The sequence below is a fragment of the Sebastes fasciatus genome, chromosome 14 (genome assembly GCF_043250625.1).
Source record: "Sebastes fasciatus isolate fSebFas1 chromosome 14, fSebFas1.pri, whole genome shotgun sequence".
In the NCBI taxonomy this organism is placed as follows: domain Eukaryota; kingdom Metazoa; phylum Chordata; class Actinopteri; order Perciformes; family Sebastidae; genus Sebastes; species Sebastes fasciatus.
In genome coordinates, this window is record NC_133808.1 from 5,990,257 (window position 1) to 6,006,861 (window position 16,605).

The 16,605-nt window shown below is 39.6% G+C and overlaps 2 protein-coding genes across 2 annotated transcripts; both read right to left on the reverse strand.

Annotated features, from left to right (window-relative positions):
• Positions 1 to 1,742: 1,742 nt before the first annotated feature.
• Positions 1,743 to 6,888, reverse strand: LOC141781925 (uncharacterized). The gene is made up of 5 exons (XM_074657908.1): positions 6,154 to 6,888; positions 5,472 to 5,512; positions 3,619 to 3,674; positions 3,131 to 3,487; positions 1,743 to 2,704 (listed from the first exon to the last, which is right to left on the reverse strand). The coding sequence occupies exons 1-5, from the start codon at positions 6,886 to 6,888 to the stop codon at positions 2,271 to 2,273; spliced, it is 1,623 nt and encodes a 540-aa protein (XP_074514009.1). The 3' UTR covers positions 1,743 to 2,270.
• A 1,872-nt stretch (positions 6,889 to 8,760) lies between these two features.
• On the reverse strand, positions 8,761 to 12,483 carry LOC141782179 (uncharacterized). Its single transcript, XM_074658240.1, has 4 exons — positions 11,919 to 12,483; positions 10,007 to 10,062; positions 9,519 to 9,875; positions 8,761 to 9,093 (listed from the first exon to the last, which is right to left on the reverse strand). The coding sequence occupies exons 2-4, from the start codon at positions 10,059 to 10,061 to the stop codon at positions 8,762 to 8,764; spliced, it is 744 nt and encodes a 247-aa protein (XP_074514341.1). The 5' UTR covers position 10,062; positions 11,919 to 12,483; the 3' UTR covers position 8,761.
• Between the last annotated feature and the right edge of the window lie 4,122 nt (positions 12,484 to 16,605).

Sequence of the window (16,605 nt, forward strand, 5' to 3'; positions counted from 1 at the left end):
GAGTATTTCTACATGGTAGTATTGCTACTTTTACTGCAGTACAAGATCTGAGTACTTCCACCACTGCATGTACTATAATACAATAATAAACATGTAATACAATACTAATGTAACATGTAATTGAAACGTTTATGATGGTCTTACCGGTCTCAATTAAATTGTGATGCCTCCATGACCAATTTAAGCAAATGAGACTGAGGACAACTATGAACAAGAAAAGTCAATGTGGTGAGAAAGCCTGCATGTTTTTGACAGCCTATTTGTAGAAGACTTTGGCTCTTCTCTCCTTCTGAGTGGCAAACCTCTCAATGACCTTCTTCTTAAAGTCAGGAATGTCTCTGACCAGTTTCTTCTCCATGGAGAGCATGGCCAGAGCATTAAGGTGATCCTTCATCGCTTCATGGTTCTGGTGCTGCTGGTCAGGTTCACTGTCCTCACACAGAGAGGAAATGGAGGTCCTGGTCCATAAAATAAAGTCATCACACTCCTTAATGTGCAATTCTATTTATTGTGTTCAATATACTCCCTGTTGTTTACAGTATGTTTATATAATTCCCTTTTTTAAAACTTTAGTCAGTTTTTTAGCATCTTTATATCACGGGCCAGATGCAATGTAATGTTATTCTGCTGTGCATTTAGCCTGTGTATAATCTGAATAATAATTAAATTAATCTTCAATAATAACTAGGCCTCTTCTAGAAATTGACCTGGTGGATTGTGTTTAATAACTACTTTACCTGCATCATTATCCAAATCTGATTGTCTCTTCTCTTTCCTTTTTAAAATTCTAAACAGATATTATTGTGATGTGCTCTATGATATTCATTCACTTTGATGACAAGGCACATTTAGGTTTTTACAGACTGTTGGAAGTGAGCAACTCATCTTTCTAACAACAGCTTTATCAGCAAATAGTAACTATCTGGGAATTATTTACCTGATCGTTAGCATGCTGTCTGTGGACCTCTGGTCTGAAGATGGACTACAAAAGGCACATGGTGTGTGAAAGAGAAATATATACCGCACGTCCTGCTGCTGTAACACTTTACATCAACATATAATAAAGGATTATTTTACCTTAAATGTGGACAACCATTGAACAAAATATCATTTCATTACCAAGGTAGGAATTGAAACTAAAAAAAGTAATGTATGATAAATATTGAGTTACTTGCTTGAGTTATGGAGAAGGACCATATAAGTGTACACTTATCATCGTGTTAACTTTGACAGCCCTAAAAACTACAAATACATCTCTTATCTATGTCTTTCCATATCGGCCTGTAAAGATGTTTGTAACTGTTTAGATGTAAGGACTTTTGGAGCTAGCGCTGCCAGCTGCTTTCACTGGAGAAGGGCTGGGTTTTTAGGGTGGATCATTTTTAAAATCTAGTGTCCTCAAATAATCATTAGAACAACTTCAAATAAACTGAGCTGAAACAAACATTCTTTAGAACATCTTAAGATAGACTTAGCTCAAAGAAATATGCAACAGAACATCTTAAGACAAACTAAAAACATTTTATTTTTATTTTTGTTCAAAAATATATACAGTTTTATTCCCCATCTTGACATAAAAAAATAATAAATTAAATTTATGGAGCATTTTATGGGTCCAAACACCACTTTTTCTTCATGTCCCACAACTGTGGTCTCAATGTTGAGATACATAAAATGAGCTAATTCAATTATAATATGACATTATTTCAAATGGAACTGTTTCATATACACATTACTTTACACCATATTAACATTATTTATTTGTTTACTAATCATTTATATCATTTTTTCATCTATGGTAAAGTCATTAGACATTAGAATTACAATATCTGTCATAAAAAAACACATTTTATATTGTTTTGTTGATGAAGACTGACATCTGTGGTTACTGTCTACATCTTTCAGGGTGTAGAGAAAATGTTTTTATATCAATATTTACAATGATGCACAAAGCTTGATGAAATTAATTTAAATGTCTTCAAAATATTATAGAAATTAAAAATAGAAAATTTAAAAAATGAACATTACTGTAATGTTGCAGTCAGGACATTTAGTATAAGAATAAGTGATGAAAACCATAAAAAAATAAACATGTTACAGATTAAAATCTTAAAAACTCTAAAGGGCCATATGAAGGAATCACTACATTTACAGTATGAACACATTATAAAGTTAAGGTAACAGTGCAAGGTAACAATATCCCTCAGTAAACAGAGGACATAAAACACTTGATTGATAACAGCTGGAGGGAAAACTGAACCAACTCACAGCTAAATCTTAATGTTGAACTCTTCACACAGTGATGATGAGTTAAGGTTAGGGATTGACCTTGAAGGGTTGAGGTTAGGATAGGTCGTCGTGCAGCGAGACTCGCAAGAGATTTCGCACATTTTCGCAGCTTGGGGGTTACCTTCTAGACACGACCTTATCTTAGCTCCGTAGGTTGTCGCTTGGTTAGTCGTGATGGGTTGTTTCTCTAAGAAACTCAACGTCTGTACGGCTGTATCGATGTTTCCTCTATTATCAGTAGATTTAGTAAAAGAAAGACAGAAGACAAAGCAGAGTCCAGCACAGAGAACCAGAGCTGCTGTCAGTCCAACATAGAGGCCGGTCCTTCCACGACTCTCTGGTTGTGGTCTCATTGTTGGTCTCTCTGGTTGTGGTCTCATTGTTGGTCTCAGAGGTTTGGGCTCATCAGCAGCTGCTGTAAAGGACAGAAAATAAAATGTGGCTCATTGTCTGAAGTTTCACACTAAACTAAAATGATACGACGACAAACTGAGACTTTCTGGACTTCAAACATTATGTTTTAAATTGACAAACATCATGTGTGTGATTCATGGTACGATTCAAACAGGATCAAAACAATATTTCTCTCTCTCCGTTGACTAGCGTTCATATTTTTTTCAGAAATAAGGTCCCATGGTGGTCCACTAGAAGAGGAGGGACTTCACCTCTCTATGGAGTTCCCAGTGTTAGCCACCATGTTGGAACAGTGTTTTGCCCTCCAGGCTCTGTGCCAGTCGTGACTGCAGCATGATAACATGCTAAACTAAGATGTGTTTAGCACTAGCGGGGCTGTAGACTCTTAGTCTGGTTTTACTTACTGAGTTCTACTGAATCAACTCACCTGTGACATTGAGTTGACATATCTTGTAGCTTTCATCATAACCTGTGTGCACTTCACACGTGTACCGACCAGAGTCATTAATCCTGAGTCTGGACATGTGAAGTCTGATTCGTTCGTCTCTGAGGACGTCTTTGTCACACCGGACTCGTCCTGCAAACTGTTTATCCTGAGACCCTTGGTCTTCAACACCTTTATAGAGATTAAACAGGATGGGTCTGGGCTCAGCTAACAGTACACAGCAGATATCAAGTGAGTTGGGGGAACTGTGGGTTCTGGTTGTGAACGTCCACTCCAGTGTGATGTTGTGGTTCTCCTCTGCCTGATAGGAGGTCTGTGTCACATTCACTACAAATGATCCTGTAGAGGAGACAGAGAGGGAAAGTGAGCAGCAGACAAACTCACAACTTTAACATGTCAAACTCCATCTAGAGATGTTTGTCTGAATGTGTATTTAGTGTTTGTGGATAACAAAGTGAAGGTAAACTAACCAGAGACACAGGAGGTCAGACTGAGGAGCAGCAGGATGCTGCAGATCATCTTCATCCTGTGAGAGGAGACAGAAACACATCAGATAGAAGTTCAGTTGTTACAGGTAGAACAGAGACAATCTACAGCGGGGGTCTCCAACACGTCGCTCATGAGCGACCAGTAGCTCACGACTCGTTTCTGAGTCGCTCGCTAAAGGTTCAAAGAAAGCGATACGGCCCAGCTGGCTGTCTTGAATGCCATGAAATCTAAGTTCAGAACCAGACTGACAGATGAACATTTAAATGAGTCCATAAGAGTGAACCTAAGTGGATCCACTCCAGCAGACACCTCTCTTGTTGACTCCATGCAGTGCCAGTCATCTCACTAACTGTTAAAGGGACTGAATGCATGTAATACATGCATGTGAACTACAGATGATGAAGGGAATGTGAAGGGAAGTGATGTGATACAGTGATATGTGGACAGACAGAAAACAAGTTACAACATAGTTTTGTTTTCTATGACTTTAATCTGATGTGGATTTATGAGTGTGAGCTTGACACGTTGAAAATGTAAAGAAATGTAAACAGAAAAAAAACATGCACATGCTGCTGAATTTAAGATGTTGATGTCAAAATGTGAGTGTTTGACATCAACACTTTCTAAATGTTCACACAAAAGAAGCTTATTCAGCTGGTTTGGGTGGAGCTGAGTAATGTGAATAAATGTTACTAATAATATAAAATATGAGGAGCTCTCAGACACTTTCATTTTGTCAAAGTAGCTCTCTGAGGAAACAAGGTTGGAGACCCCTGATGTACTTCTTCCTCTGTGCTACTGATTACACATGACTGACCAGGAGACTGACACCAACACAGGTACACTAATGTACTTCTGACACAAGATGGCGCCAGTTTCGTAGATTACAATTTTACAACTGAGGAAAAAGAAGTTCTGCTTTGAGATGTACAGTGACTCAGACTGTCACTATAACTCAGCACCTCCTACTGACCAATCAGAGCTCAGTGCGCAGAATGTATGATAATATTACACACATATGAAGAAGTTACAGTCATAATCCAGACTAAAAGCAACACAGTTTAAACTGACAAATGCAGGAAGGACAGCTGGATTTATGCTGTGGGTGTTGACCGCTTTGAATTATGTTTTTATATTTACTTGTTTATTTTTTGATTTGCTCTTGAGTCCGTTTCACACTTCGTTTTTAGTCACAGGATAAAACGAGGTGCAATCTATTCATCTATTACATTACTAGAGGCTATTAATATCTAGACAGTATATCTGACTTTTGAGTGTTCCGTTAAATCAATGTCTGTTAATTTATGCATTCACACATCTGGAGTTTTTTCTTTTTCCAGCTGTTCTTCCTGCATTTCGCAGTTTCAACTGTGTTACTTCTAGTCTGGATTAAGTGTTTAACTTCTTCGTATTTGTCCAATCTAGGTGACTCTTTGTTAAATGTGCCGCTCTGCTGACGGGAGACGTTTCCGTGTCTGTGATTGGTCAGAAACCCCGCACGTCATGTGAACACGCTGAAACCTTCCCGGGAAACTCTGGGGTTTAAATACCTGATTACTGATTGTTATATACTCACTGTTGATGAACAATTTGGTTTAGTGTGATCTCGGTTGTTAAGGTTAGTGAAGCCAGATAACGAGATAAGAGAAGAGAAGATACTCTGGATATGTTGAACTCGCTTCGTAGTGCAGGACTCTATTTATTTCACTTCACGTCTCTATTCTCTTCCTAGTCAGCCACAAAATATAAAACAGTCCAAATCATTTAAACCATATTTCTTCACAAAGAAAACATGATTAATATAATATATCAACTATCTGTATTTCCACATTACCTCGTGTCTCTTCTGTCGTACTCCAGGACCAAACTACGAGACTGCTGAGCAACAAGCAACAGTGAAAGCTGCTGCAGCACGTCACTTTAACAGATTCATCCCTCCTTCGACCAAACACAAGTTTCCGAACTCTTTTTTCCCAGTTTATTAACACTATATACAAACAAATCACCTCAACCCTGTAATGTTCCAGATCGAATATTATTGGAATATTATACTATAGAAGATGCATAGTCCAAGTATAATAATATAACAATAAAATCACAACTGATTATGACTGAAACAGTTTAACATGCTTAAAGAAATAATCAATAAATAGGAATAAGTTGCAAGAGATTGCAGATACCTGCCGATACACACAACACAATGTGAATAAGAGAATACTGCCACTTATTTTTTTCCACTTCAAGCACTCTCACATCCCCTCCAAGACTAATCAATTAGGATTATGTATTTACAGCAGGAATCTAAATTCTGCTGACTAACTAAACTTATTTAACCTACTAGAACACTGGTTATCTACCAGCTATAATACAAATGTCATGTGCTTACCTTGTGTGTTAGTTTGCTCCTCTGCACAAGTTCTTAGCTTCTTAACGCATATCTCCTGCATATGAACGTCTTACTTGGTTACTTCATCGAATGCCACTTTGCATCTGAAAAACTTAATGGGGAGCAGTACCACCTGTGATATATAGGTGGTACTCGCGGAGAGCCGGGCTCCGACCGCGAGACTCGGCTCTCGCGGGCGGAGCACGGCTCTCGCGGGCGGAGCCGGGCTCCGCGAGCCGTCTCGCGGGCAGAGCCGGGCTCTCGCGGGCGGAGCCGGGCTCTCGCGGGCGGAGCCGGGCTCTCGCTCGCGGAGCCCGGCTCTGACCGCGAGACGGCTCGCGGAGCCCGGCTCTGACCGCGAGAAGGCTCGCGGAGCCCGGCTCTGACCGCGAGACGGCTCGCGGAGCCCGGCTCTGACCGCGAGACGGCTCGCGGAGCCCGGCTCTGACCGCGAGACTCGGCTCTCGCTCGCGGAGCCGGGCTCTCGCTCGCGGAGCCCGGCTCTGACCGCGAGACGGCTCGCGGAGCCCGGCTCTGACCGCGAGAAGGCTCGCGGAGCCCGGCTCTGACCGCGAGACGGCTCGCGGAGCCCGGCTCTGACCGCGAGACGGCTCGCGGAGCCCGGCTCTGACCGCGAGACTCGGCTCTCGCTCGCGGAGCCGGGCTCTCGCTCGCGGAGCCCGGCTCTGACCGCGAGACGGCTCGCGGAGCCCGGCTCTGACCGCGAGACTCGGCTCTCGCTCGCGGGCGAAGCCGGGCTCTGTCTCTCTCTCAGAGCTCGGCTCGGCTCTCTCTCAGAGCTCGGCTCGGCTCTCTCACTCGCTCGGCTCGGCTCTCTCTCACTCGCTCGGCTCGGCTCTCTCATTATATTTATTGTGTTCAATATACTCCCTGTTGTTTACAGTATGTTTATATAATTCCCTTTTTTAAAACTATAGTCATTTTTTTAGCATCTTTATATCACGGGCCAGATGCAATGTAATGTTATTCTGCTGTGCATTTAGCCTGTGTATAATCTGAATAATAATTAAATGAATCTTCAATAATAACTAGGCCTCTTCTAGAAATTGACCTGGTGGATTGTGTTTAATAACTACTTTACCTGCATCATTATCCAAATCTGATTGTCTCTTCTCTTTCCTTTTTAAAATTCTAAGCAGATATTATTGTGATGTGCTTTATGATATTCATTCACTTTGATGACAAGGCACATTTAGGTTTTTACAGACTGTTGGAAGTGAGCAACTCATCTTTCTAACAACAGCTTTATCAGCAAATAGTAACTATCTGGGAATTATTTACCTGATCGTTAGCATGCTGTCTGTGGACCTCTGGTCTGAAGATGGACTACAAAAGGCACACGGTGTGTGAAAGAGAAATATATACCGCACGTCCTGCTGCTGTAACACTTTACATTAACATACTATAATAAAGGATTATTTTACCTTAAATGTGGACAACCATTGAACAAAATATCACTTCATTACCAAGGTAGGAATTGAAACTAAAAAAAGTAATGTATGATAAATATTGAGTTACTTGCTTGAGTTATGGAGAAGGACCATATAAGTGTACACTTATCATCGTGTTAACTTTGACAGCCCTAAAAACTACAAATCTGTTTCTTATCTATGTCTTTCCATATCGGCCTGTAAAGATGTTTGTAACTGTTTAGATGTAAGGACTTTTGGAGCTAGCACTGCCAGCTGCTTTCACTGGAGAAGGGCTGGGTTTTTAGGGTGGATCATTTTTAAAATCTAGTGTCCTCAAATAATCATTAGAACAACTTAAAATAAACTGAGCTGAAACAAACATTCTTTAGAACATCTTAAGATAGACTTAGCTAAAAGAAATATGCAATAGAACATCTTAAGACAAAGTAAAAACATTTTATTTTTAATTTTGTTCAAAAATATATAGTTTTATTCCCCATGTTGACATAAAAAAAATAATAAAATCAATTTATAGAGCATTTCATGGGTCCAAACACCACTTTTTCTTCATGTCCCACAACTGTGGTCTCAATGTTGAGATACATAAAATGAGCTAATTCAATTATAATATGACATTATTTCAAATGGAACTGTTTCATATACACATTACTTTACCATAGATGAAAAAATGATATAAATGATTAGTAAATAAATAAATAATATTAATATGGTGTAAAGTCATTAGACATTAGAATTACAACATCTGTCATAAAAAACACATTTTATATTGTTTTGTTGATGAAGACTGACATCTGTGGTTACTGTCTACATCTTTCAGGGTGTAGAGAAAATGTTTTTATATCAATATTGACAATGATGCACAAAGCTTGATGAAATAAATTTAAATGTCTTCAAAATATTATAGAAATCAAAAATAGAAAATTTAAAAAATGAACATTACTGTAATGTTGCAGTCAGGACATTTAGTATAAGAATAAGTGATGAAAACCATAAAAAAATAAACATGTTACAGATTAAAATCTGAAAAACTCTAAAGGGCCATATGAAGGAATCACTACATTTACAGTATGAACACATTATAAAGTTAAGGTAACAGTGCAAGGTAACAATATCCATCAGTAAACAGAGGACATAAAACACTTGATTGATAACAGCTGGAGGGAAAACTGAACCAACTCACAGCTAAATCTTAATGTTGAACTCTTCACACAGTGATGATGAGTTAAGGTTAGGGATTGACCTTGAAGGGTTGAGGTTAGGATAGGTCGTCGGGCAGCGAGACTCTCAAGAGATTTCGCACATTTTCGCAGCTTGGGGGTTACCTTCTAGACACGACCTTATCTTAGCACCGGAGGTTGTCGCTTGGTTAGTCGTGATGGGTTGTTTCTCTAAGAAACTCAACGTCTGTACGGCTGTATCGATGTTTCCTCTATTATCAGTAGATTTAGTAAAAGAAAGACAGAAGGCAAAGCAGAGTCCAGCACAGAGAACCAGAGCTGCTGTCAGTCCAACGTAGAGGCCGGTCCTTCCCCGACTCTCTGGTTGTGGTCTCATTGTTGGTCTCTCTGGTTGTGGGCTCATTGTTGGTCTCAGAGGTTTGGGCTCATCAGCAGCTGCTGTAAAGGACAGAAAATAAAATGTGGCTCATTGTCTGAAGTTTCACACTAAACTAAAATGATACGACGACAAACTGAGACTTTCTGGACTTCAAACATTATGTTTTAAATTGACAAACATCATGTGTGTGATTCATGGTACGATTCAAACAGGATCAAAAAATTATTTCTCTCTCTCCGTTGACTAGCGTTCATATTTTTTCAGAAATCAGGTCCCATGGTGGTCCACTAGAAGAGGAGGGACTTCACCTCTCTATGGAGTTCCCAGTGTTAGCCACCATGTTGGAACAGTGTTTTGCCCTCCAGGCTCTGTGCCAGTCGTGACTGCAGCATGATAACATGCTAAACTAAGATGTGTTTAGCACTAGCAGGGCTGTAGACTCTTAGTCTGGTTTCACTTACTGAGTTCTACTGAATCAACTCACCTGTGACATTGAGTTGACATATCTTGTAGCTTTCATCATAACCTGTGTACACATCACACGTGTACCGACCAGAGTCATTAATCCTGAGTCTGGACATGTGAAGTCTGATTCGTCCGTCTCTGAGGACGTCTTTGTCACACCGGACTCGTCCTGCAAACTGTTTATCCTGAGACCCTTGGTCTTCAACACCTTTATAGAGATTAAACAGGATGGGTCTGGGCTCAGCTAACAGTACACAGCAGATATCAAGTGAGTTGGGGGAACTGTCGGTTCTGGTTGTGAACGTCCACTCCAGTGTGATGTTGTGGTTCTCCTCTGCCTGATAGGAAGTCTGTGTCACATTCACTACAAATGATCCTGTAGAGGAGACAGAGAGGGAAAGTGAGCAGCAGACAAACTGACAACTTTAACATGTCAAACTCCATCTAGAGATGTTTGTCTGAATGTGTATTTAGTGTTTGTGGATAACAAAGTGAAGGTAAACTAACCAGAGACACAGGAGGTCAGACTGAGGAGCAGCAGGATGCTGCAGATCATCTTCATCCTGTGAGAGGAGACAGAAACACATCAGATACAAGTTCAGTTATTAAAGGTAGAACAGAGACAATCTACAGCGGGGGTCTCCAACACGTCGCTCACGAGCGACCAGTAGCTCATGACTCGTTTCTGAGTCGCTCGCTAAAGGTTCAAAGAAAGCGATACGGCCCAGCTGGCTGTCTTGAATGCCATGAAATCTAAGTTCAGAACCAGACTGACAGATGAACATTTAAATGAGTCCATAAGAGTGAACCTAAGTGGATCCACTCCAGCAGACACCTCTCTTGTTGACTCCATGCAGTGCCAGTCATCTCACTAACTGTTAAAGGGACTGAATGCATGTAATACATGCATGTGAACTGCAGATGATGAAGGGAATGTGAAGGGAAGTGATGTGATACAGTGATATGTGGACAGACAGAAAACAAGTTACAACATAGTTTTGTTTTCTATGACTTTAATCTGATGTGGATTTATGAGTGTGAGCTTGACACGTTGATAATGTAAAGAAATGCAAACAGAAAAAAAAACATGCACATGCTGCTGAATTTAAGATGTTGATGTCAAAATGTGAGTGTTTGACATCAACACTTTCTAAATGTTCACACAAAAGAAGCTTATTCAGCTGGTTTGGGTGGAGCTGAGCAATGTGAATAAATGTTACTAATAATATAAAATATGAGGAGCTCTCAGACACTTTCATTTTGTCAAAGTAGCTCTCTGAGGAAACAAGGTTGGAGACTCCTGATGTCCAGTCTGTCTTTAGTCCTCACAGTACTTCTTCCTCTGTGCTACTGATTACACATGACTGACCAGGAGACTGACACCAACACAGGTACACTAATGTACTTCTGACACAAGATGGCGCCAGTTTAGTAGATTACAATTTTACAACTGAGGAAAAAGAAGTTCTGCTTTGAGATGTACAGTGACTCAGACTGTCACTATAACTCAGCACCTCCTACTGACCAATCAGAGCTCAGTGCGCGGATTGTATGTTAACATTACACACATATGAAGAAGTTACAGTCATAATCCAGACTAAAAGCAACACAGTTTAAACTGACAAATGCAGGAAGGACAGCTGGATTTATGCTGTGGGTGTTGACCGCTTTGAATTATGTTTTTATATTTACTTGTTTATTTTTTGACTTGCTCTTGAGTCCGTTTCCGGAGAGAGGGGGACGCAGCTGAAAGAAGGTTGAAATAATCATAGAAACCAGTTTTTAGTCACAGGATAAAAAGAGGTGCAATCTATTCATCTATTACATTACTAGAGGCTATTAATATCTAGACAGCATATCTACTTTTGAGTGTTCCGTTAAATCAATGTCTGTTAATTTATACATTCACACATCTGGAGTTTTTTCTTTTACCAGCTGTTCTTCCTGCATTTGGCAGCTTCAACTGTGTTACTTGTAGTCTGGATTAAGTGTTTAACTTCTTCGTATTTGTTTACTCTTTGTTAAATGTGCCGCTCTGCCGACGGGAGACGTTTCCGTGTCTGTGATTGGTCAGAAACCCCGCACGTCTTGTGAACACGCTGAAACCTTCCCGGGAAACTCTGGGGTTTAAGTACCTGATTACTGATTGTTATATACTCACTGTTGATGAACAATTTGGTTTAGTGTGATCTCGGTTGTTAAGGTTAGTGAAGCCAGATAACGAGATAAGAGAAGAGAAGATACTCTGGATATGTTGAACTCGCTTCGTAGTGCAGGACTCTATTTATTTCACTTCACGTCTCTATTCTCTTCCTAGTCAGCCACAAAATATAAAACAGTCCAAATCATTTAAACCATATTTCTTCACAAAGAAAACATGATTAATATAATATATCAACTATCTGTATTTCCACATTACCTTGTGTCTCTTCTGTCGTACTCCAGGACCAAACTACGAGACTCTGCTGAGCAACAAGCAACAGTGAAAGCTGCTGCAGGACGTCACTTTAACAGATTCATCCCTCCTTCGACCAAACACAAGTTTCCGAACTCTTTTTTCCCAGTTTATTAACACTATATACAAACAAATCACCTCAACCCTGTAATGTTCCAGATCGAATATTATTAGAGTATTATACTATAGAAGATGCATAGTCCAAGTATAATAATATAACAATAAAATCACAACTGATTATGACTGACACAGTTTAACATGCTTAAAGAAATAATGAATAAATAGGAATAAGTTGCAAGAGATTGCAGATACCTGCCGATACACACAACACAATGTGAATAAGAGAATACTGCCACTTATTTTTTCCCCACTTCAAGCACTCTCACATCCCCTCCAAGACTAATCAATTAGGATTATGTATTTACAGCAGGAATCTAAATTCTGCTGACTAACTAAACTTATTTAACCTACTAGAACACTGGTTATCTACCAGCTATAATACAAATGTCATGTGCTTACCTTGTGTGTTAGTTTGCTCCTCTGCACAAGTTCTTAGCTCATATCTCCTGCCCGTGTTCTCTTCCTGTGGGTGAGTTTCACACTGGTATTGCACCACACACCTCCCATAAGGGCGGTACTGACCTTATATGGGAGGTGTGTGGTGCAGTACCAGTGTGAAACACACACCAAGTCATATATCTCCCACACCAAGTCATATACTCTCACACAGCTACACTGTAAACAATTGCTGTTAATTTACAGCAGAATTTCAACAGTATTAACCTGTTATTGCTAAAAACAGTGCTTTACTGTTAATACAAAAGAAAATCTGTTAAATTATGCTCATAGGCCGTTTTTTAACTGAACTATAATGTATTCTTAAAAAACAGCACTTTACTGCTGATCAACTGTCTAAAGTATCATGAATAACAGTTTCATGCAGTATTTTTTTAATTCTGGGAAGAGCATTTCACCTGATCTGCACATGTGAGGCTGGATCCGTTCTTTTATTCATCCATCCCCATCTTACTGATTATTTGGTGAGTAGTAATTTTATTTAATTAATAAATCTGTGCAAAGTTTATCAGTGATGTTTCCAGTTAGTTTGCATAACAGAATATGTGCATGTCATGATAGAGGGATTCAACAGCTAGCTAGAATTTCACAGATGATTGCACATTAATCGGACAACACAAGGAGCTCATTTTAATTTCTATGTATTCAAGTTAATATCTAAGTTAATGTGCTGACACATGTATTTTGCCAGTGAATTCATGCATAACGACGGTGTATACATTTTACAGTCTATGGAAGTCCCTTCAACATTTAAAGTAACATTAAGACTTCAGTGCATGTTGGTTATTGGGTGGTAATTCAGCAGAGCAGATACAAAATTGAAGGCAAGTTTATTTACTAGCTAACTAGTGTTTTTGAATGATATCTGAAAACCACATGTTCTATAGATCAGATGGTCAGAATATTAATAATTGATCAAAAAAACGTTTCTCAACCAGTAATGCACACCACTCAACACAATTCATTTCAAACATTGACTAAAAATCCATGTAGTTGACTGAGGAAATTTCTTTCTAAGTTTCAGGTGAAACAGCAGGAAGCTATTGGCGCTGGATGGTCAGCCTTGAGGGCCACTTCATATGTGAGGGGATCCAGCCCACCTTCTTGATGGGGCTTGCTGCATTATTTTCCACCTTCTACACCTGCACGCTCAAGTTAATCTCAAGGTTAGATACTTTCAGTAAAACCTGTATTTTTATTGTGGCATTAATCTAAGTGATTCACACAACTTGATTTTTACACAGTGCCTGAAGAAACACTATAATTTTTCAGGTGCACCGTAGGAATAAACCCTGAGAGAGGCACCAAGGATGGACAGGGCAAAGTCTTCTCAAAGAAAACTGGCAAATTCACAAGACAAGACTACAACCGTATATCCACATGTATCCACTCTGCTGATGGGACTCATGGACTTGAGTGGGACTTCATTTAAAATGGTGAGTTTACATTACATACATGATAAGAGGAAATGAGGGCTACACACGCTGATTTTGTATGTGAGAAGTTACAATGAAAGTTATGTTGGAACTCATATATCTCTCTCTCACACAGTCAGCGGGCTACCAAGGCTGGATTGAGAGAACTGGTGTCTTTGAGTGGGCCATAAGTCATTCACTAACTCACTCCCCCATTATCGCCCAATACTTGGACTTCCACACTTATCCATGTGCCTTGTTAGAGCCTGAATATTCATACTTGGACATGATGTCACATGTCTGGTGGTGTTGGTGCTCATTAGTATATAGACAAATTATTTTGTATTTTATGTTAATTTTTTTTTTTATTTGTACCACTGATATGCCTTAAGGTTCAGCAATATATTCAGTATATTCACATGTTACATGATATAAGGCAAAATATTATTTGAGAGTTTTGTTTTAACTCTATGATATAGCTCAACTCTCTGTAACTGTTCCACAAAGTAAGGTTAGTAAGATTGACAGATGTTTTCAGAAATGCTATTTCTTCTGAAATTTGGTTTGTTATCTGTGTCAGGTTTTTGTTGGCGCTGTGTTGAACTTCATATGAAAATAAAAAATAAAGTGCAATAAGATAAGCTGTAGATGTTCTTTTCTCACACATTGTACATGATTGGAAAATCAGTGAAGTAGCTCTGTTCTTCACTCACATGTTGTTATGGTTTGCATTCTGTGCTTGTAGCCATATAGACAGACATTTTGGGCCTTATAGCCTTAATTATAGCCTTTTTCTTAACAAGTGCCTTTAATTGTATTTAGTGTGACTATTCCTATGTCTGTAACCTGCTAAGTCTATTCATCTAGGCAAAAAATAATGTTTATTAAAATGTATGTAAAAAATACAACCTAAATAGTGCATTGAAACAAATCAGTAAGATAATGTAAAAGAAAGGGATAAAACAGCTATATGATGTATCTTTAAACAGTAAATTAACTGTAAAATTAATAAAAAAACTGTATATTCAGTGTTCTCTCTCTCTCTCTCTCTCTCTAACGGTTTCCAAATAAACTGCAGGACTGCATCAGGGATTTACATTCTAATTTACATCCTTCATCTTGTCTGGTCTGGTGGGCCTCAACTCAACAAAAGATCATTAGGTAGACAGGGCAGTAACATGGTATTCAAGTAATGACCTCCTGCTCAACACTTCCCAAACCATGGAGACTTTTCAAAATGAATGAGTCCCCAAATCCCATTTTGGGTCTTTCTTTGAAACTAAATATACCTGCCATTATGGGTTGGTCTGAGTCTATACTTGGTAGTGGCTGTGGCTCAGGAGATGCCCGATCTCGAGTGTCATTGGGCAAGTTACTGAACCCCAAATTGCTCCCGAAGACTGTGCAATCAGTGTGTGTGTGTGAATGAGCATTAGTTGTATGGCAGCCTCTGCTATGAGTTTATGGATGTGTGTGTGAATGGAGTAAATATTGTAGAACAGTCCATTTACCATTATAATTTTTATCACATACGTGATACCATAACATAACATAACAACGCATTAACCTTCTGAGACCTCAGAAGGTCTGAGAGCTCTCACATGAACGAGCATCGCTCAAAACAGTGAGGCGACACACGTCAGCTAAAACCACAATATCACTCTATATTTCAGTTGCTTGGCAGTAATGTTAGCTGACCAGACGAAGGTCTCTCCATGAATCACTGCTGATCCTAGTGTTGGCTTTTCCTGCCACACACGAGTGCGCATACGCCAGCGCGCATACGCCAGCGCGCATACGTGCATGGAATCCCGACCCGGTAGATTTAGACGTGTAAAAAGTTACAAACAGTCCCTTTAATTATTTAAAATAAATTGTAAAAATGTGCAAGACTTGATCCATCCATCCTCTGAATGCTCCAGGTCTCTAGTTTGATCCATCCATCCTCTGAATGCTCTAGGTCTTTAGTTTGATCCATCCATCCTCTGAATGCTCTAGGTCTCTAGTTTGAGCCATCCATCCTCTGAATTCTCTAGATCTCTAGTCTGATCCATCCATCCTCTGAATGCTCTAGGTCTCTAGTTTGTGGCTGTAAAGTTTCATGAGGCTGTGATTCTCCTAGAGGTCACCACAGGTCATTTTATACAGTGAGGTCATGTTTCAAAAAATGGTCTCACTACAATGAAATGTCTCCTATGGGGACTAACATCACACATGAATACAGTTGGGCTTGTCTGTAAAGGGGAGATTTGTCCACATATCTTGAGGTCAGAGGTCAAGGGACCCCTTTGAAAATGGCCATGCCAGTTTTTAGCTAAAATTTAGGCCAACTTTGGAGCATTATTTAGCCTCCTTCCCGACCTGTTAGCATGACATGGTTGGTACCAATGGATTCCTTTTTCTAGTTTCATATAATATCTGTAGCTTCACTCTAGCCCTAAAACTGAACCTGCTGAGCATCCGAAAAACAGTAAAGTCAGTCAGGCTCGCCCCCGGCCCCACGGGTCTCTTAGGGTTAACACATAAATATACCAACATAAACAAAACAAAATGGCCGTAATTAGCATATGAAGTCTTGAGTTATGGACAGTTTTCTGAGGTCACAGTGTCCTTGACCTTTGACCACCAAATTCTAATCCGTTCATCTTTGAGTCCAAGCT